Source organism: Pygocentrus nattereri, chromosome 19, assembly GCF_015220715.1.
Source record: "Pygocentrus nattereri isolate fPygNat1 chromosome 19, fPygNat1.pri, whole genome shotgun sequence".
NCBI classification, from domain to species: Eukaryota; Metazoa; Chordata; class Actinopteri; order Characiformes; family Serrasalmidae; genus Pygocentrus; species Pygocentrus nattereri.
Window position 1 is genome coordinate 34294100 of NC_051229.1, and position 22884 is coordinate 34316983.

General features: G+C 39.2%; 1 protein-coding gene across 1 annotated transcript; it reads left to right on the top strand.

The window, feature by feature from the left end:
- The first annotated feature begins 979 nt into the window (after window positions 1-979).
- On the top strand, window positions 980-17045 carry igsf10 (immunoglobulin superfamily, member 10). Its single transcript, XM_017691804.2, has 7 exons — window positions 980-1181; window positions 2648-2908; window positions 4427-4556; window positions 5616-6006; window positions 7261-11418; window positions 11621-12518; window positions 13861-17045. The coding sequence occupies exons 2-7, from the start codon at window positions 2718-2720 to the stop codon at window positions 15773-15775; spliced, it is 7683 nt and encodes a 2560-aa protein (XP_017547293.2). The 5' UTR covers window positions 980-1181; window positions 2648-2717; the 3' UTR covers window positions 15776-17045.
- Window positions 17046-22884: the final 5839 nt, after the last annotated feature.

Genomic DNA, 22884 nt, shown 5'->3' on the forward strand with positions numbered 1-22884 from the left:
CTCTCTGGAATGCTCTTTTTATATCCAGTCATGTTCCTGGCCTGTTAACAATCAACCACCAGGTGTTTTTTTAGCATTACACAACTTTACCAGCCTTTTGTTGCCCCCCATCCCAAGTTTTTTGGAATGCGTTGTTGGCATCCAACATTTGATATATTATCATACTATTTTCAATTAAACATAGGGTTTAAACGATTTGCACATCACTGCATTTTGTTTTTATTTACATTTTGCACAGCATCCCAATTTTTTTTTAAATGGGGTTATAAGTAAACTGGCTTACAATGTGAACAGTAATCATGTGTGTTGTGTTTTGCTAAGTGATCGTTTAAAGCAAAATTTATGTCAAATTTTAAAGCAGCTAGGTTTCTCACTTTTTAAGGATTTTTATTTCTTTGGGTCTCTCAGTGTTTAAGTATTTTTTCCTGTTGTCTGATTTAAGCAACAATATTTTATTTGAGGATGGGCTTAACCTACTGCCAACTACAGGGGGGAATATTCCGGCTGCTCTGGCTCATATGTTAAGTGTTATAAAGAATTTCTGTAACTCAGCCGGCTAAATCAGTAACTGCTGTATCTGGCAAGTCACAAAGAGAGAGAGAGAGAGAGAGAGAGAGAGAGAGAGAGGGAGAGGGAGAGGGAGAGGAGGAGAAAAAAGGGAGGGCATTAAACAGTTTGTCCTTCATGCGTTATTAAAATAAACCAAAACAGACAAAAATGTACTTCAGCAGTTCTAATGTTTTGATCTGAGGTTGGAACTCAAACAAAATAATGTTTAGCTTTAGCAATTTTTAGTCATTTAAATTCTTCACTGTGAGGAGGCTGAAGTGAAAAGACATCTGATTTGATCAAAGCACAAGATTTGACTGCTTGGCTGCATGAACTATTAGCCAATCACAGGACAGGAGGCGGGGCATGGCGGAATACGGGTGGGAAAATAACTCCAAGGACTCAGCCGCCAGTGGATGTAAAGTCCACTCTCAGTCCACTGTCTACCTGGCAAGTTGGAGTTCTTCTGATGAGGGTCTGGAATCTGGATTTTTGGATTTGAGGGGGAAACTTGATGGAAGTGACATTTAACTGTATGGATTAATGTTTTTCTCTGGATTATTTTGCCTCATTATGTTGATTGAATAGTTTTGGAAAGTGCGTCTTCATTCAGGTCACCGTCAGTGCAATTGGTAAGTTTCATCAACTCTCACATTAAGTTACTTTTTTATTTATCTACTGTTTGTTTGTTTTGTTGTTGTTTTGTTTGTTTGAGTCCTGTCTGCAGTGCAAAAGTATTTGTGCACAGAGCTATTAGACATCCGGCCTCTCTTGTTTTTTGTGTGAAATAGAAAAGGTCTGTTTTGAAACCCATAAGGAAATCTGATACATATATGCACATGTATCATAAAGGGTCAGACATATATATTTCAAAATATATGTACCTATGTACAGTGTACTTTTATGTAAGCTTCAAAAATTCAAAAGTAAATGGATCATATATAAACTACATATCTGGTACATATGCCTGATGCACGGATTTTACATATATGCCTGATGAAAACGGCAAAGCAAAATATCAAAATGAAATGCATCAGAAGCAAAAACGTATACGAGATGAAGCAACTAAATATGAGTAATATAAATGTATGAATACTGTTTTCTCTCACATCCTGTTAAATATGTACTACATATATGTTTGTATATATTGATATAAACCGATCAAGCATAACATTCTGACCACCTCCTTGTTTCTACGCTCATTGTCTATTTTATCAGCTCCTCTTACTGTATAGCTGCACTTTGTAGTTCTACAGTTACAGACTGTAGTCCATCTGTTTCTCTGATACTTTGTTAGCCCCCTTTTACCCTGTGCTTCAGTGGTCAGGACCCTTGTGGACCCTCACAGAGCAGGTACTATTTGGGTGGTGGATCATTCTCAGCACTGCAGTAACACTGATGTGTTGGTGTGTGTTGCGTTGGTCTGAGTGGATCAGACACACCAATGCCTCAGAGTTTTTAAACACCTCAGTCTCACTGCTGGACTGAGAATAGTCCACCAACCAAAAATATCCAGCCAATAGTGTCCTGTGGGCACTGATCCTGTGACCACTGATAAAGGAATAGAGGACGACTAACACAAACTGTGCAGCAGCAGATGAGCTGTCGTCTCTGACTTTACATCTACAAGGTCGACTGACAATGTAGGAATATCTAATAGAGTGGACAGTGAGTGGACACAGTGTTTAAAAACTCCAGCAGCACTGCCGTGTCTGATCCACTCGTAACAGCATAACACACACTAACACACCACCACCACATGGTAAAAGGGGGCTAATAAAGTAAGCAGAGAAACAGATGGACTACAGTCTGTAACTGTAGAACTACAAAGTGCACCTATACAGTAAGTGGAGCTGATAAAATGGACAATGTAGAAACAAGGAGGTGGGTCATAATGGTATGCCTGACCAGTGTATTGCTGAAATATATAACCTATGGGTAAAAATGAGAAACATATGGCCATATGTGACATATATGTGGAAAATCTATGCAAATATATGCCACATATTTGAAATCCATATTTTCCCGTATATAAGATTTCTTTACACAGAAGTTCTGTTGGAGGTCAATCTGCAGCAGCATTAAAAATGTCTCCCAGTTTTTCAGTGGTAAATGGCAACGTGAGGATTTGTTAAGCAGTGCATGAGCCAATCCAGCCCCTCTGCACCATGCGCTTGGAGTGGCCCTCCCTGCGCTGCAGCCTCCTTGCGCTCCACTTACTTCTGGCTGAGGCGCGCTGGAGCGGCGCCTGTCCCACGTCGTGCGCATGCTATGTGCCGACGGAGGTGCACTGTACCTTCCGGTACCTGAGCACCATGCCCCGTGAGATCCAGCCGGCTGTGGAGAGGATCAACCTGGGGTGAGCACATGCTAAAACTGTCCCTCTCACTCGGCATGGGGTTGCCAACCATCGGGACGTTTACAAACAGTACATAAAAGTATCTGAATGTTCAGAAAAGTATCTGAATGTTCAGAAAAAAGTTAGCTATGCTTTAACAAAAAACATTTTGCTACTCACCACTGGCATGACTAGAATTTTATGAGTCCTATTGCAAAAAAAAAAGAACGGGCCCCTCATACAAATTCAGTTTTGTTCATCTTTAGTGCAGCTGGCTTGGTCGATCCACCAACAAGTCAGACCACCGGCCGCACCATCTCCTGCCACTTAATAAATAAATAGAATAAAAATTTAGGGGACCAATCACTGCAGGCCCTCCATCCACCATGGGCCCCAGAGCACAGCTTAGTTTCCATATGTGGGCTGGGCGGTGAACTGTACTGAAACTTCAGCAATGTTTGCATAGTACCTTACAGTTTATTTAAGAAAAGGGGTGGACCCAATAGCCATATCTGATTTCTAGATAGTTTCAGTTATACTGCAACTAAAATGCAACTAAAATGTACTCTAGCCTACTTAAAAGTCATCGCTTTAAGTATGCTTCCTAAATAATGCACTTTTGATGACAATTAAATATATTTTTGTATGCTTCAGCATGTTAAGAAACACATTTATTCAAGTGTAATTCTATACAGCATAATAAAAATACAACTTGCAATGTGTTACTTTTAAAATATGCTTTATGAAAAATACAGAAAAGCATATTTTAAGTTCATTTTTGTAAAATGCATTGAATAAAAATGCACTTTTAGTATTCTTTATGTACTTCATACATAAAATTGATGTAATTAAGCATGCTTAGTTTTTTCAAGGGTCATAAAGCCAGTAGTTAAAAATATTTTTTTTTTAATAAAATCATAAATAATAAATCATCAGTTAATTCTAAATAAAAACAAACTGGCCCCCAGTGGCAACGTCTTTAATATGGGTCTCACGGGTCTGCTTGAACTGTGATTATTAACAGAGAATTTAGTCTTTATCTAACCTGTTAGATTGGGTCTCATCAGATTTAGCAAACTATTTGAATGCCTTAATGTAAAAACATGATGTGCAATGCACAAATAAAAGTCCTTTGAAAGAAATTGAATTCAGCCTAGTTAATATGTAACAGCCAGTAGGCTTGATATGGCTTAATAAGGGCAAAATATGGAGAATATACAATCTTCTGCCAAAGATTATGATGCATAATACACACATAAAATAATTCTGGAAACAAGCTTAGTTCACTTTGACTAAAAGCAGCCATGAGCTGCCAGATAGTTATGAGCTACTTGCTTGAAAAGGCTTTATAAGACCAATTAAATGCCATTTTAATGTCCCTCTACTGATGTGTTACCATGTCTCACTTTGTCACTATGCGTAGTAAATCAGAGGGGTGAGGTATTTACGGTTATGTGAATTCTTATGCTAATTAATATGAGTGGCTATAATAAAAAGGTCATTTAAGGACATTGATATTAATGTGTTACATTATTTTAGGTACAACAGTCTATCAGTGATAAAAGAAAATGAACTGTCAGGGCTGACAAACCTGGAATTGCTGATGCTGCACAGTAACCTCATCCAAGACATTGAAAACAAGGCGTTCCACCATCTAAAGGCTCTGCAGGTAAGGAATGTTGCATGTTCTTACATTTCCAGCACTTTGCAAGTTAATGCAAACCACTGCATGACTTGATGAGCAGATGATGCTTGACAGGAATGCATATGCAACAGCTGTGCAGTCCAGTAGACATAATCAGAGTAGACACTACAGTAGACCACAGTCAAAAATTTGTGTCAGAATAAAAAATATTGGCTTTGAGTTGTTAGCAAAACAAACAGCTGGTTGATTGATGGTGACAGTTAGTTGGTAAGGATGATTGATGCTAAATATGAAGCAGGTGAATTGTAACTTATCATTTACTGCATGAAGTATGACAGACACTTGCTTTTTGTTTGCTTGATTTACTTTTTCTCATTAAAAACTGCATCCTTAATAGGTATTTTAACAATGACTTTTGTTGCCAAGTAACAACAGCATGCAGCAATAGAACTGCAGGCTATTTTTCAACTTTTAAGAATAAAAAATGAAAATGTCTAACTATATCGATAAAACTATCAGCTTGGAATGTAAAAATGATCTCAAAATAATTGTGTTCAGTGTGGCCAATGGACATTACTTCATTAACAGCCATTGTATGCATTGCAGGTTGTCTTTCTATCGTCACATGCTGTTGCCATATGGCAACAAGTGTGTTTTATGATTTTGCATAAAACCTGTAATATTTAAACTGGTTGTGTTTAAGTCATTTAACCTCCCATATATTATTTTTTTTACTTGTTATGAATGATCATTAAATTATACTTTACACTTTGTGATGCAAAAGTAAAAAGTTAATGTGAAAAATATCATGTGAAATAAGCAGTACAGAATGAAAACTGAAGGCTTGTGTACCGTGGTACTCAGAAAGCCTTGCTTTTCCCAAAGGAAAAAGAAAAAAGTAATGAATAAATAAATAATTGCTGCCATATGGCAACAGTAAAGGTTCTATGGGTTCTGAACGTCAGTAACAAAATATGTGAACTATAACACATGAATGCTTGAAAATGTGCAGAATTGACTCTGTTGATCGACACCCTTTAAACAGGCTGATTTGATTATGTCTTTGTGATGTTTCCTCCTTAGGTGCTAAAAATGAGTTACAACAGAGTGAAGGAGCTTCGAAAGGAGACATTTCAGGGCCTGGATAATTTACTGCGTCTCCATATGGACCATAATCGCATTGAATTCATCCACCCAGAAGCTTTTTATGGTCTGACTTCCCTACAGTTAGTGCATCTCGAGGGCAACCTGCTCCAACAACTTCATCCAGACACATTCATAACTCTGAGACACAGTCAGATTTTCAAATTTTCTTCCATCAAGACCATTTATCTATCGGACAATCTATTGTTCACTCTACCTTCTACTGTGTTCTCTGGCTGTTACCAGCTAGAAAACCTCTTTCTTAATGGAAACCCCTGGTCATGTGACTGTAGGATGGACTGGTTTGCAGAGTGGATGAAAAAGAATCCAGGTACACAAGACAGGGCTAACTGCTTGTTTGATGCATGCAATACTAAATCATTTTCAGCACTGCTTTACAGTAGGAAAGATCCATATCCATACAGTGGTGAAATATGGCTCAAGGAAACTAATATTTCAACATCTGGGAGGGTTTCAGTTTGGGGATGTTAATATAGCCTTATTTTTTTTAAACAAACATCACCAATAGTTGACCGGGCATTACTGTCATTGTCAATATTTCTACTCCTTACATTATCCATGATATTGTAGCTATTAAAGGAGACACAGATTTTTCACAAGACATTGTGCTTTATTGAGCAGTTGTTGCCCACTGCCACGCCGTACATAAGCAGAGTTTTCTCTCAGTTGGCTCTAAGCCTAATCTACCAGTGGTGGACGAAGTACACCAATCATGTACTTGAGTTAAAGTAGAGATACCCAAGTTAAAATATTACTCCAGTAAAAGTAGAAGTTCCTTTAGGCCTCCACTGGAGTAAAAGTACAAAAGTATTTTCCCTCAAATGTACTTGTACTTGTACTAGTATTAAAACAAAATGTACTAAAAGACTAATTAACTTAAGGCAACTTAAGTTTAGTTTAATAAAATGTGGATTAAACTCAGGTTCACCAATGAGCTTCCTTTACTATGTTGATCTGTAGGTCTCTGTTCATAAACATAAACTAGCCGAAATTAATTTACTATCAAATTAAATAGTGTTTGTATAAATTCAGAAAAAAGACATCAGTCACGACTGCATATGTGGACATATTTCTATATTGTGCTCTATTTACACAAAGTTAGGTTAGTTCATCATTTATGTTGAACAGACTCTCCCAAAATTTTACGCTGCTGCTCTGACATTGAACCATGTGCTGCACTGGGTCGGTATGACCAACAGGTCAAAACAAGCTCAAAACAAAATGACTGCTGTGCCCTGATTGGTGCTCTAGCTTTGTGCTTCTTTTGTTTTGACATGTTACTTTTTTTTTACACACATGAATCAAAAGAAACAACAGATTTCTTAAAATGTGATAGAGTAAAAAGTCAGACATTTGACTTTGAAGTGCAGTGGAGTGAAAGTAAGACGTTGTCCAAAATGGAAATACTTCAGAGAAGTACAGATACATGAAAAAAAAAATTTTGAGACAGACATCAGAATCAGAGTCATAATATGTTATTGATCCCAGAGGGAAATTGCATAATTGTATATAGAACTATTATTTCAAAACAGCTGCAAATAATTGACACATTTTGTGTTTACAGGCATCCTGAAATGCAAAAGAGACAGAAAGTTTCCTGGAGAGCAGCTCTGTCCTGTCTGTGAATCACCAGTTACCTCCAGAGGCAGTAATATGATTCATCTAGATGCCTACACATGTTCTAAGCCATGGATTCATCCCCATTTAAAACAGAAGAATATCACTATGGATGAGAACAGCTTTGCCCCAGTTTTCCCAAAGGATTTTATTGCTCCAATAGGAATGATTGAAATGAACATTACAGACCAGTTCCACAATGATGCCAACATAGCCTGTGTTGTACAGAGACCAACAGGGTTGGAAAATTTGAATGTAACCCACGGAGTGAAGGCTGAAGACGTTACAACACTTATTGCAACTGTGGCCACATCACTTGTTTGTAATATTGACTATGAGCACATCCGTCAGCTTTGGGGCATTTTGGCCACTTACAGTGATTCTCCAATGACACTTGAGAGGGGGCTCCTCCTCGCTATGCCACCAGACATGATCTACAAGTACAAGCAAGCAAGGCCAGCTAATGATGAAATCTTCACAGAGATTGAGGCAAATATTAAGGCAAATCCTGCATGGTTAATGCAAGATGTCATCAGCTTACAACTAGACCGCACTACAACCACATACTCAACCCTTCATATCAAATATTCGTCCAATGTCGAAATGAATGTTGAAGCAAATAAAGTAAGTAGAGATCGATACAGCTGGACTATGATCAAAAGGGACAACCAGACTAAGACAGAGTCTTCAGTACTTTCTGGTGGTCTGGCTGAACTGAACTGTCAAACCTACGGTGATCCTAAACCCTCTACAGAGTGGATATTACCAGATGGAATCAAGGTGCGAGCACCATATACAAGTGAGGATCAGAGGATTGTAATAGCAGACAATGGGAAGCTTACTTTAAGAGCAGCAGATAGCTCTGATGCTGGTGTCTATCGTTGTATTGCAACCAACTATCTGGATGCAGATGTACTTTCCTTTAGGGTTACTGTCTTGTCCCCAGATGTTGAAGAGGAGGAAATCAATGGGGTTCAGCTTTTACGTTCAGTGGGTGAGAGCTTATTCCTTGATTGTGAAACAACAGGTAGCCCTCAAGCCTCTGTTCAGTGGATATTACCAGACCACACTGTTTTGGACAGGTCCTATGGAAACAGGAAACTCTACCAAAATGGCACTTTGAAAATACATGGACTGACTGAAAGGGACAGGGGATTTTATAGATGCATAGCTGCTAATCATATTGGGGTAGATTTGCTAGCCTCCCTAGTGACCATTTCAAATGATGGGTCAAAAAGGGTAAGACTGATAGATTTAGAGGGGTCTGGTGATGATGTGCAGCCCAACACAGAGGATCCACACAAGAACCACAGTGAACATCTTTCCAGGGTCAGCCAAGAATCAAGGACAGTTACTTCAGACCGACCATATCCTAGGCTCAGGTCCTCACTTCGCAGGGTACCAACAATGAGAAGAGGTGGTAGCAGACACCCTGGGTGGACTAGAAGGGTGTTTGATAAAACATCCAGGAAAGTAGACCCAGAGAAATTAGCAAACTTTATTAAGAGGTCTCAAAATAATAAACAAGGAAAGGCTGCAGATGGTGAGATCATTCCCTTGGAGGATTCAAAAGCTCTTGGTGATGAGACAGGTTCAGGCAATGAAGGGATTGAAGGCAACATTTTCAGTCCAAGTCATGACATGACAATTACAGGAAATACAGAAAATAATTATGTGACCATCTATGACCAGCGTGAGAACAATCAGAAGAGTGGTGCTATGATCACAGAAGTAGTAAGAGATGATCCCAGCAATTTCATGACAACACCAGGGCACATTAACACAATTTCAACAGATTCATACTCATACACAGATGCCACCCCAGTGCAGGCTAGTGTCACCCTTGGCAACTATGAAATTCAAAGCGATGAGACAACACCATTTATGGGTTATACAATTAGATCTAGTGATAGAAAGTTCTACAGTCCTGAAATACATACATTCAAGCCTTTACAACCAGTAACTTTAAAATTTACAGTTACAGAGAGCATGGATAAAATGGAACTTCAATTTTCTGGGGATACACCAGAGACTGCAACAGAGATCATGCCAAATCTTAATTCTCAGAGCCTTAATGTGACACGCATGATGGATCGCTCAGCCCAAAGAGTGAACCCTGTGGTACACACATCAACAGACCATGAAAGCCAGACCACATTTACAGCAGTCACAACAACAGAAAGAGAACAAGATGAAATTACTTTTCATACTACTCAAAGAATCAAGTCTCCCCGTCTCCCTCCTGGATCCACCATCATCTCCCACCAGCAAATACACATTATTCCTCCAAATAAAAAACGTCCAGGGAGAAGACGTAACTTTCCAAGCAGACGCAGGTTTATCCGACCAAACAAAATTACAGACATACAGTCCTTGCTAGACAAGTTCAAAAGACCATCTGTAAAGCATGAGGGTAATGCCACTGTTCCATACACAGTGGAGCTGACTACAGACTGTGAACTGTGTGGAGGATTGTCTACCATAAAGTCCAGAACAGTAGAAGAGCAATCAGTTGTCAGACCAACCTCTTCTTTAAGAAAGACAGAAATACCCAAACCCACAACAACACTAAGCACGCCATTTGTTACTTCCCCAAAGATGTATACTACATCAAGTTCACTCAACGTTGAGGCACAGTTGAAGCCTAAAGCTACCTCTGCATTTGCCCCTGAGCAAGAGCCAACACAAGATCCTATGAAAGTATCAACCACTGTTATAGCTACAACCACGACCACTAAATCTTCTAAAGTCATACGAGGAAAGATACCATGGCACAAATTATTTGGAAGCAAAGAGAGTCAGCGGGAAATTCTTAACAGACTTAGGAAACCAGCTAAACCATCCACTACAACACAGAGCACAACATCAGTCAGAACCATGACCACAACACCACCATCAAAGGTCACAGCTACCCTACCTACTGGAGAATCAATAGTAGCACCGATGACTGCCTCTCCTCCCGTGGCACAAGAAAATTCAGAGACATCTTCTGATGACATATCAGGTTCTTCATCCTTCACAGAATCACAAGCTTCTTTTGATGTGATAGCTTCATTTACAACTGCCGGTCCATTCAGCAATTACCATAAAACAGCTGTTCTGCACAGTCCTGCAACTACACCTACATATGGATCTAGGTTATCCACAACTACAGAGTCCCAAATTACTCCAATTCTACCAGCCCCACCAACAACTAGAACTATGTCCAAGGAAGATAGTTTGGAATCAAGTACCTCCGGCTCTGATCCAGGGGAGTCTGCACAGTTTGTTGGAAGATCTTGGAGAAATCGAAAGCCAGGATTCCACAGAAGACGTTTCAGAGGAAGAAGGCCAATAAAGAAAACAACGACACAAGCTCCAACTACCAGACTTACTACACTGGAAACCACCTCTCTTGTGCCACAGACAGAGTCAAGTTTGCACAGACCCTTGTATACACCTGCTGGAGAGACAGTGAAATCCTCCAAACCATCTATTACTAAGACTAGTAAAAGCTCTAACAGTGAAGAAAGGGACAACTCAGCCAAAACCACCATTTCCCCAAAAATCTCTACAACCAGTGAATCCATACCAACCTATCCAACGTCAACACCAAGGCCATACACTACGCCACAGTCCCAAATCCGCAGTAACAAAAGAGGAGGTGGAAGGTATCAAACACAGAGACCTGTAATTAGAAGAGTAAGGCCAAAAGTGTCAGTGGGTAAACACACGGATCATCTAGAACAACCCAGACCAAGAGTTTCATCTGCAAAGCACAAGGATAGATCTAAGGATAGGATAGGTAATGGGAAGACAATAACTTTTGACACAGTAACTGTTCTCAAAGCAGAAGAAAGTTATAAGAGCACCTCAGTTCCATACAACAGTGATCTTGCCAACAGTCTTTCAAACACCTATGATGAAACTACAGTGTATGACACTACACTATCAAATGCCATTGGCTTGGAATCAACCACAATTGATATGAACTCCAAGCCAAGAATTCTTGGGGGAAATGCAGCAAGCTTTACAGTTGATTCAAATTCTGATGCTTTCCTTCCATGTGAGGTTACAGGCAACCCTGCCCCTGCCATCAGCTGGAAACGATTTTCCTCAAGTACAGGTACCCATATGCTGTATTTAAAATTTTCATAATATGACTTATTTTGTAAACTTTTTGATACCCATTTTGTATTCTAGAGTTGTACTTAACGCTACTGTTGTTAATGCATGTGAGAGAATCTTTGTTTTCACATTACCCTTTATGTAGTGAGCCTGTGAGAATTTAATACACTGAAAATGTTTTTTATTTGTCTCAACTTTAGGCAGTACCTTGACCATTAAAGGCAAAATGGGTAAATTTGAAGTATTCAAAAATGGAACTTTGTTGATCCAGAATGCCAATGTCAAAGACCGGGGACAATATCTTTGTCTGGCTGAGAATGATTATGGCTCTGACAAACTCCTGGTCATGCTGTCAGTGCTTGCTTATCCCTCACAGATATTGGAACCAAAAGTCAGAGAGATTAAGGTTCACTCTGGTGAAGCAGTCGAGATGAGATGCAAAACAGAAGGTAGACCAGTGCCTGTGGTGTCATGGATTCTAGCAAATCGTACTCAAGTTAGGGGTCAAAACAATGATCAGGGCAGAGTAAAAGTCACCCCAGAGGGTACTCTAGTTATCCAGCAGGTGTTTGTTTATGACCGCGGACACTATAAGTGCATTGCTAGTAATCCAGCTGGTGTAGACACAGCTACAGTGCGTCTGCAAGTGGTGGCAGCACCTCCTGGCATCTTGGAGGAGAAACGGCAGCTTGTGAGGGTTGATGCTGGACAGAGTGTGTGGATTCCCTGTACATCACAAGGAGACCCTCAGCCCACTGTACACTGGGTCTTGTTTGATGGGACTATTGTAAGAGCACATAACACTCACTTAAGAGCATTTGTATTTCCTAATGGCACTTTTCACATGAAAAACCTGGATATTTCTGACAGTGGAAAATATGAATGCATCGCTACAAGTTCCACAGGGTCAGAGCGGCGAGTGGTCACTCTATCTGTGGAAAAAACTGAAACTGCTCCCCAGATAAATGAAATATCAGACAGGCGAACAGAGCTGGAATATGGCGGTCAACTTCAGTTGAACTGCTCTGCAACCGGAAATCCCAAACCTCGAATTATTTGGAGGCTTCCCTCCAAAGCCCTTGTGGATCAGTGGCACAGGTGAACAATCTCTCTTTTTCTCTCTCACACACACACTCACGCAATGATGCTATACACTGAATAATGCAGATGAGGCCATTTTTACCCTGTAACACAACACCATCACTAGTAGAAGCCTTTCAACTGTAAATACAACAGCGGGTACTCCTGTACTACATTAAGGTCCAGGACAGTCTAAAGGCCACTGCACAGCAGATGTTCCATGCCATATTGATTGTTACGAAGCAGCAACAATACAAAGAATGTGTTGTAGCGAGAGTGCCAATGAATTAAATATTAGGTGAGGTGATAGACAGTTAGCTTTTGTCTCTTTATTTTAAAGGCTTTAGATTGACTGCCTTTCTTAGTGTAAATGTCAAGCCACATATGACCTGCTGTGTGTGGTTTTTTTTTTTTTTGTGGCCTGGTTGATTTATAGCACTATTGGCAAAATACTGAGCGCCACACAAAGAAACTGAATAATGCTGGGAGTCATGAGTGCCACTGAGCATTGACACCAAATGTCAACAGCAGTGTCTGTACATTTATTAACAATAATAGCTTCAGATTTTTTGGCCATGAAGTGGCACAGTCCAATGTGCAGTAGGCATAATGTACTATTCAAACATGAATTGTTTCACATTAGGACGTGGGTTAAAATATTTATCACAAGATAAATGTTTATAACCATTTTCTTTATAAATTACAGATTTTGGCCCCTCAGTGTAATTGTTTGAATGAAATATTAAGTGTTTACAGTACAGAATATGAATCACAGCTGTATTTTACCTTTTGCAATTCAGTACTTCTGGACTGATTGCAAAATACTTCTGGACTATTGCAATTCAATACTTCTGGACTAATATTTCCAAAAAGTTTCCACAGCTTGAAGTGAAGTGTCTTTAATTCAGCAAAAGGTTCTTCATCTAATCTCTCAATCTTTTTTTAATCAACAGTAGTGCATTGTTGACAAAAGCTTAAGGAAAGGATAAAGATGGAAAAGCTTTAGGACATTTCTCAGAAAAACAAAAACCAGCTACACAGATTTTTGTACAGTTTTTCTTTCATTGAGAATTCATCTTCAGGATTATATAAACGATTGGTATCTGGCCATCAGCATTACCAGTCAAATCTTGAAATATTGGTTCCCCTTGAGACTTCGTAACTTGACTTAAGATTTTAACTCAGTGACAAATGACTCACTGATAAGCACACAAACATATATTCAAAATAGATCTTGGAGTTTTGTTTGGCTTAGTTGTCACTGTAAAGAATAAATCTGGAGCTGGATGTCAAGGGGCTATTTTTCTTTCTTTCTTTTTTTTTTTGTTTTTATTAACAAGTGTCATTTTCTTCATTTCAGAATGGGCAGCCGTATCCAGGTGCTGCAGAACGGCACGCTTATCATCGACTCAGTCAGTGAGAAAGACGCTGGAGACTACCTTTGTGTTGCTCGCAGCAAAGTTGGAGATGATCTACAGCTATTGAAGGTCTCTGTGTCCATGAAGCCAGCTAAAATTGAACCCAAGGTTGTCGGCAAGAAGCAGGTACCATATGGCAAGGACATCAAGGTAGACTGCAAGGCCTCTGGTGCTCCCATACCAGATATTTCATGGGGCTTACCTGATGGTACATTAGTAAACAGTGCCCTTCAGGCAGACAGCAGCAGAGGGAGTCGCTCCAAACGTTACGTCTTGTTTGATAACGGAACACTCTACCTGAATAAGGTGGGAATGGACGAAGAGGGAGACTATACTTGTTATGCAGAGAACAAACTTGGCAAAGACGAAATGCATGTTCACATCACTGTGGTAACGGCAGCACCTCGGATTCGCCCTCCAAGGCTCACCTATGCCAAAGTGAGGCCAGGAGGGAATATCCGCTTTGACTGTGAAGCCGTAGGAGAACCCAAACCAAAGATCCTGTGGATGCTACCCTCAAGTGACATGATTGCTGCATCAAATGAACGGTACTTGATGCATGTCAATGGATCTCTTGATATCCGTGATGTGAAGTTAGTTGATGCTGGAGAGTACGTCTGCATGGCCCGCAATACTGCAGGTGATGAGAGCAAAGTGTACAAGATAGACATTGATGGCAATCCACCTGTCATCAATGGCTATTACCAGAACAGAACAGTTGTGAAACATACAGCACCAAAATATTCAAGGAAGCTTATAGACTGCAAAGCAGAAGGGGACCCACCTCCTAGGATCACATGGATAATGCCAGACAATATCTTTCTCTCAGCTCCTTACTATGGAAGCAGGATAAACGTCCATCCCAATGGGACTCTTGAGATCCGCAACGTTAGACCTACAGACACAGCAGAGTTCATCTGTATGGCCAGGAATGATGGTGGTGAAGCTGTTATGGTGGTGCAGCTGGAGGTTACCAGCCAACTCATGAGGCCTATCTTCAAAAACCCTTTTAACGAGAGATTGGTGACTAGACTGGGAAAAACGACAATACTTAACTGTTCTGCTGATGGACAGCCACCTCCAGACATTATTTGGACTTTACCCAATGGTACCCAGCTTATTGGTGGGCCTAGCAGAGGTGCTCATCATCACCTGGGCAAGGATGGGACCTTTGTCATCTATAACCCAAGCAAAGAGGATGCTGGGAAATATCGTTGTGCTGCTAAGAACAAGGTTGGATATATTGAAAAGCTGATTGTTCTAGAAGTTGGACAAAAGCCTTATATTCTGACACGACCAAGAGGGATTATCCGCAGTATGTCTGGGGAACCTCTGTTCCTTCATTGCCTCGCAGATGCAAGCCCTCGTCCCACCATCATTTGGACCATTCCAGGGGGTCATGTCCTTAACCGTCCTCAATCAGCTGGTCGCTACCAGCTAATGGACAATGGAACACTGGTCATCTATCAGACCAAGCTACATGACCGAGGGAACTATGTGTGCCGGGCAAAGAATGATGCAGGTGAAGCCATGCTTACCATACCTGTGGTCATCATTGCGTACCCACCCCGCATCACCAATGGACCCCCACCAACTTTGAAGAAAATATCAGGTAGTCCTGTACACCTTAATTGCTTTGCTACTGGAATACCAAAGCCAGAAATCTCCTGGGAGCTTCCAGATCGATCAGTCCTCTCCACGGCTGGAAAAGGACGTCCAGCAGGCAGTGAGCTTCTTCATCCACAGGGCACGCTCATAATCCAGAAGCCAACAGTAACAGATTCGGGCCACTATAAGTGCCTAGCATCTAATTACCTTGGCACAGACACCAGAACCACCTACATGAGGGTCATGTGAAAGAGACAGTAGTGGTCTATAGACAGTATAGACAATTTTCCATCAGACTGAGCATGAGATACTCTCTTGACATTTTCCGCAGAGGTCATTTAAAGAACGAGTTCCAAGTTTCTCTGACTTTACGTCACATTGGTGGCAAGTTACAGGACAACAAAAAGGATGAGGGTGCAGGACAGATGTTGCAATGATTGCACCATAGATTTGTGACTTGTTGAATTCTGGAGGCTCACAAATGCTTCATGTTTGTTGCTTTTCATAGAGCCCAAGACAAACGCGCAGAGCTAGACTGTTGCAGTTATTGCAGATAAAGCTGTTATTGTACAGTACAGTGTAAGATAGAGTGCACTACTTTGATTACTGTCAAACATTTATTGCTCAGTAGTGTTGTTTTACCATGTATTTTGAAAGAGTTTATATTTCTTTTCATAGATTTCTTTTATAGCATCTGTCAGTTGCAGTTGTGTTGTACAATATTTAAAAAGGATATAACATTTTTTACATGGAATTAATATATTTTGATTGCAAATTTCACAACACTTATTCTAATAATAGCGTATGGCTTTCCTTCCATTAATGTGTCACTAAAGAAACAAATACAGCATCTGTCTTGTGATAAATCAGGCAACGTGAATGTGCTTTGCTCATTTTCTCCAGAAACCCTGTTGTATATGTAGTGTATGTGGCTTTCATTCCATTATTTTTGTTAGCCAAAAGACAAACTCAGATTTCTGAAGAATAGAGCTTATTTCCAGATATTTTTTCTTGTTTTGAGTTATTTTATAGAGAGAAACTGTCATATTCCATGGCAGATCATTTCACTTGTTTTGATAACTAACAAGAAACAATGCTCAAAACAAGCCCAATGATAAAACTAGAATAAAATAAGACAGCTTAAAGCTAAGTTGTCATTTTTTGTTGTGTATATCATATCAATATCTCTCAAATAAGGAAATCCTAAACTACTCAATCAAATCAATGAAAATAATCAACTGCTTTGTCTGCTTCCATGCTCAACTGGTATACTGAGCGACCAAAGATACAGGCACAGTCAAGCTAGATGTAAACACTTCATTGAACTAATGAAAACAAAGGTTATAGTTAGCTTGACAGCTAAGCTAAATTGATGAACTGGAAGTTTGAATAACTTTGGTTGAAAAAGTTCCATTCCCTGTTTAACAGCCTGCCCAGTTTCAGTTTTAATTTCCCAAGTAAAAGCTCAAGCAAACTACTTGCCCTTAATTTTTTATAATAAACAGCTACATGTTTCATATTTATTTGTCTCCTCCTTTTTCACCACCAACACTGCATTATTATATTTGCCAGCTTTTCTTCAACATTGACAAAATGAAGCAGGTAAAATGTGAACAAATTTACAGTAGTATTTCGTAACAAAAAAAAATTATGGTACCTGTCACTGTAGCCTAAAACAATTTCTGTTGTCAATAGACTGGCTAACAGTAGAAACAGACGTTTGGACATCATTGTGGTTATCCTACAGTTAGGACACAATATTTCCCAGCAAACATGCCCCCATGTGGGCTCACTGTGGGCAGTCTGGGCTTTTGCAGTCCTACATAAATCTCACAAAGGCCCTGTATGAAATAGTCTATATCTGACCCACACCGCCATTCCAGAACGGGGCCAATTGTGGATTGACTGTGGGATTTTTGGACCTGGACAAACCTACACAGAACCACACCAACTGTGCAGAGTAACCCATACCAGGCCCACTCCACCATTCTGAATGTGGCATGTTGAGCTGTGAAGTTGAATAAACCCACACAAAACCATCATATTTATATGGCTGAGTTAAGGCTGCCTGCACAGGGCCAACACTGAGATCAGTCAATCAATCAAATGTTAATAAGCACAGTCCCAGAAGCCTGTACAGTAAACCCATTGTAGGCAATCGATTAAGTCCTAAGTGGATTTGACTAGTTTTGGCTTGCTTGTTGGGTTAGGCAAGTTTTAGCAAGTTAAAATGCTGAAACTAAGACATTAACTAGCTATATTTAGATCTAGGCTCTCTCTGTAATGCAGGGCCAAGTTTGTTTTAGATCTTTTGTGCATATTCAGCATATCTAGTTACTTTTTTCTGGGCAGTATGGACATTCCCTAATGCTTTTAAATCTGTGTAAATCACATCATCCATAATGTCATCATGTCTGACACTTAAACCCATTACATGTGTTTACCCATTATGTCATTGTTTTTCAACTTAAATTTTAAGGCAAAACATTCATATACCAAAGAGTTTGTTGATTGAAAGTAGTTTCAGAGTAAAGTGCAGCAATTCATTCACATTTCATAGAAGTAGAAAAGGATAGGAAGTCCTTTATGACTTCCGTTCTGTTGTTCTTACTTCACATTTGGGCTTGAACACATGAAGAAAAAGGTATGAGATTCATTTGTTGATATCTGGAGAAAAATGACATAACAGAATGACATAACAGTGTTATTCATTGTTACACACCACTACTTGCGTTTAATCAGACAGGAGGAGCAACTATTGTTGTGCTAGATGAAGATAATCTCTTTAATATAGCCAAGGTGAAAAGACTTGAGAAAGCAGGAGGGTAATGCAGAAGGGATGTTGCTGAAAGGTGTTGCCAAACAATTAATATGGTATTTTAGGAGGTTTGCAAAGTTGTTCATAAGTAGTTGCCATGGTATCCCAGATGGTTGCTATGGTGTTGCTAGGTGATTGCTATGGTATCTCAGGTGGTTGCTAAGGTGTTGCTATGTGTTACTCTCGTGGTTATTAGAGTGATAATCTGACCTGTATCAACATGACATGAATTGGGTGCACAAATATTTGCACCCCATTTATTCCTATGTTGTATCAAAAAGTTGTATGTGTAACATGGAGCGATGAGGCGGATGCACATGCTGAGAAAAGTAAGATTTATTCAGGGCAAATCCAGGGTCGTAGTCCAAACAGTCCAGGGTCATTGAGCCAACACAGATTGATCGATGGCAGACATGATAAACAAACAAGAATCAAACAACCCGAGAGTACATACAGCCAACAAACATTAAACATCAAACATATCCGACAAATAAAACAATGACCAGCAACTAGACAGGGGCAAGACTGAAAGCCAAAACAAAGCACATGGACAGGACTGGGAAGTAAACACAACACGAGCACATGGACAGGACTGGGAGGGACCAATTGTGACAATATGCAAGCCCACCATTCCTATCAGACCAAACATTCCAGAGTTGGAACAGTCAGTATCTGACAAAAATCTGGCAGAAAAATGAGAAGATAAATAGAAGAAGAAGACTATTCCATTGGATAGCAATAGCGTTTGGCACTGCTTAATCACTCTTAACTGGTTGCTCACTGTTACTTTATTGAGCAGTAATTAGGATGAATTAAGCATTTTCTGTAGCTTTCATTTATACATCATAATGTACATCACCTCTTTCTTGAACATTCAGTATAATGTTCTTATTTTTTGTTAATACACTGCTCAAAAAAATAAAGGGAACACTCAAATAACACATCCTAGATCCGAATGAATGAAATATTCTCATTGAATACTTTGTTCTGTACAAAGTTGAATGTGCTGACAACAAAATCACACAAAAATAATCAATGGAAATCAAATTTATTAACCAATGGAGGCCTGGATTTGGAGTCACACACAAAATTAAAGTGGAAAAACACACGACAGGCTGATCCAACTTTGATGTAATGTCCTTAAAACAAGTCAAAATGAGGCTCAGTATTGTGTGTGGCCTCCACGTGCCTGTATGACCTCCCTACAACGCCTGGGCATGCTCCTGATGAGGTGGCGGATGAGGGATCTCCTCCCAGACCTGGACTAAAGCATCCGCCAACTCCTGGACAGTCTGTGGTGCATGGTGGTTGGAGCGAGACATGATGTCCCAGATGTGCTCAATCGGATTCATTTAATTACATTTGTAATCAGACTGGAACAGCAGATTTTTTAGAATTTTTTTTCCCAGCAGTAAAATGAAGTATCTAATAATGTACATTTGTCCACTTATTTTAAAACTTTTCAGACATGAATTAAATGTGTTGCATTATATTACCCCTAAAGCAACGTCTATATTACCCCTCCATTATTTTACAGTACCTACATAATAACTACACAGGAACTATCCACATATATTAAAGTGTAACTTTAACACCACACTGGACAGTTCCCGTGTAGAAGATACACTTGTGTAATTATATGAGGCAAAACTGGAGTGGATACATTTGTGTAATTACATAGGCTGTAGTTCTGCAATCCACCTAAACATTTACTAAGTCATCAGTAGTTACAGTGTTGCTGCAAATGTTATTCATGTGTAACTACACAGTTATTAGAGAAACTTCATGCAAAGTTGGACCGATAAAGCTTAATAAGAGCATTATTATGTCTTCCTATACTGAAGTGTTACCACATTGTTCAAATGAGACAAAGCCATTTAGCCTAAATTTGCCTTCATTGTAGGTTACATTGATTTTCATGTTTTTATATGCAGCTCCACAACCCATGGTAAAGTTCCCTACCTGGCTCACATTCATATATGTGTCATTTATACCAATAAAAGCCAGGAAGAATTATTACATGCAACACATTTTTCCAGCCGCTTGAGTTTCATTAATGCTTTGACAGGTCACTGCAGGTTAGTAGTGAACTATGAATGAGATTTTCAGCTTTCATTCCCTTTCGTTTCTCCTGAGACAAACACAGTCCACAAGGGGAAGAAACATAAGCCAGTCAGACTGGAAAACGGTGAACACTTTCCATAAACCCTGGAATGGGTCGGTGAGACTGGGAAACTGCTAGCATATGTTCACAGTATTAAAATCAAACAACATTAACTGGTTTGGCAAGATGTTTTGTCTACTTTTGTGTAAGTTATATAATCATAGAGAAACAGAGTCAATGATAAATACCTTGTGCTTGTTCTGAATCCAGGTTGACATGTAGAATGGAAAAGATCCAGTAATCAGGGGCAACATAAGGGGCTAAAATTAGGACCATTCCAAGGGCCTCAGAAGCCTCAGGAGGGCTCACAGCTGTTGTATTTGTTTTTTCCTTAGTTTTGCCTGTGATTTCTCAACTTACTGTAATATTCTTAATTGAAACACATATTTTGTTAAATTAATTAGATGTTTGTAAATGTGTGTAACTTTCACAAAAGGTCCATCACAGTTTCTCTGTATGTTAACACATCGTATTGCATAACCATGGCTATACAGTCATGGATGTTGACAATGCTATTATTGTTTTGTTTGTCTGTCACAGTTTATTGGATAATAATGAATATTTCAATCAACCTTTATTGGCACCTGGAAATACATTGAGGATGACCCTCATTTTTTGTGGCCAAGAGATCAACAAGTAATTAAAGTGGACGAGAATCAGTTTCAAATCAAATTAACAGAACTACATGAACAGATTAACGGTAAAATTAAACAAAATCAACAATATTAAAAAAAACTGTGAGCAATTGAGATTTAATTATGAAGGGGAACAAAGAAAATAGCAAAAATGGTAGTGAAAACCAATTCATTTCAACATACAAGAACAAAAAGAAGAAAGTAAAATTTAAACTTCAATTTTTGTAAAAGGATTGTTAAAAGTACTAAAATAAAAACTGTGACAGAATTAAGATTAAATTAAAAAAATAAGATTTAAATCAGCCAAATAAAACAAAAATCAAATAAAATGATGGGGGGGGGGGTCCCGGTTCAGTAAAACTCTAGGTGCCTGACTGATCCTGTCACTAGAGCCCATCTGATAATTAAAGTGATTGAAAAAGATCATAGAACACTTATAAGCTGGCATATGGCCAGAGAGTGATTCATTATAGCAACAAGCCTTGAGAGGCTGTGCGTTTCTGGGATTTGATCACAAGGAAGGGCATTCTTAGGCATGAATCACAGTAACACACAGCCTCAACTGGCCTATTGCTTGTATAAAATGGCAACCAAGATAAAATATGATAAAATGCAAAATTCTGCAGAGAATAATTTTAGTTATTTTTAATAAAATCAACATAAACAAGTATTCCACCAAGAAATGTAATTCCTTTAGAGTTTGGTATTTTTGCCAAGCAACCATGGCCCCCTGAATGAGGAGACCATTTGGTCATCCCTCGCTGTATATTGTAGTCATTTTATTCATTTTTAACTTTTTTGTCATATAGCAATGAACATCTGATAACACAGTGCTGTTTATTGCAAAATCCTTCATTTTATTAGTACTTTTTTGTCACCAAATTACAGTGGTGGGCGAAGTACATATGCCACATACTTGCATTAAGTTCCTCCTTTTAGACCTCCACTAGAGCAAAAGTACTAAAGTATTTACCTTCAAATGTACTTAAGTATAAAGTAAAAGTACTAAAAGAGTAATTCTGGCTCTGATGTCCTGTTATCATTTTTATAACAAGACTGGCTTCATGAACTCATTTCAGGTGAAAGTCCTCCAGCGTCTCTCTTGGTAAACCAGTCTTTTAATAGAACGTCATTAATTAGTGACGCTGACGTCTATTAAAATGATCAGAAGCACAAAACACTGAAGGTAAACAGTTTCCATCAGGGAGAACCGAGTGGCTCTGAAATCACTTTTTACACACAAGCAAAGTTTCAGTTTCAGATTTATTTACAACGTAGTTCCAAGTTTAAGTTGAATAAAAACTGGCTTTAAACTCAGGATCACAGATGAGCTCCTTTACTATGTTGATCTGTAGGCCTCTGTTCATAAACATAAACCAGCCCAAACTCATTTACTATAAAATGAAATGGTGTTTGTAGAAATTCAGAAAAAAGCCGCGTCAGTCTCGACTGCATATGTGGACATATTTCTATATTGTGCTCTATTTACACAAAGTTAGGTTAGTTCATCATTTATGTTGAACAGACTCTCCCAAAATTTTACGCTGCTGCACTGATGTTGACCAGTGTGCTGCACTGGGTCAAAACCAGCTCTAAACAAAGTGACCACTGGGCCCTGATTGGTGCTCTGGCTTTGCACTTCTTTCGTTTTTACGTGTTACGTTTTTATACACACAAAAACCAAAAGGAACGACAGATTTCTCAGAATGTTGTGGAGTGAAAGTAAAAAGTCGCCCAAAAT

What these genes read in the sequence shown, in the direction of transcription:
- igsf10 (XM_017691804.2), top strand. Translation starts at nt 2,718, where the DNA reads ATGCGCTTGGAGTGGCCCTCCCTGCGCTGCAGCCTCCTTGCGCTCCAC. An exon ending in GTGGATGAAAAAGAATCCAG is followed by an intron (nt 6,007 to 7,260) that starts GTACACAAGACA and finishes TTGTGTTTACAG; the next exon opens with GCATCCTGAAATGCAAAAGA. An exon ending in ACGATTTTCCTCAAGTACAG is followed by an intron (nt 11,419 to 11,620) that starts GTACCCATATGC and finishes TCTCAACTTTAG; the next exon opens with GCAGTACCTTGACCATTAAA.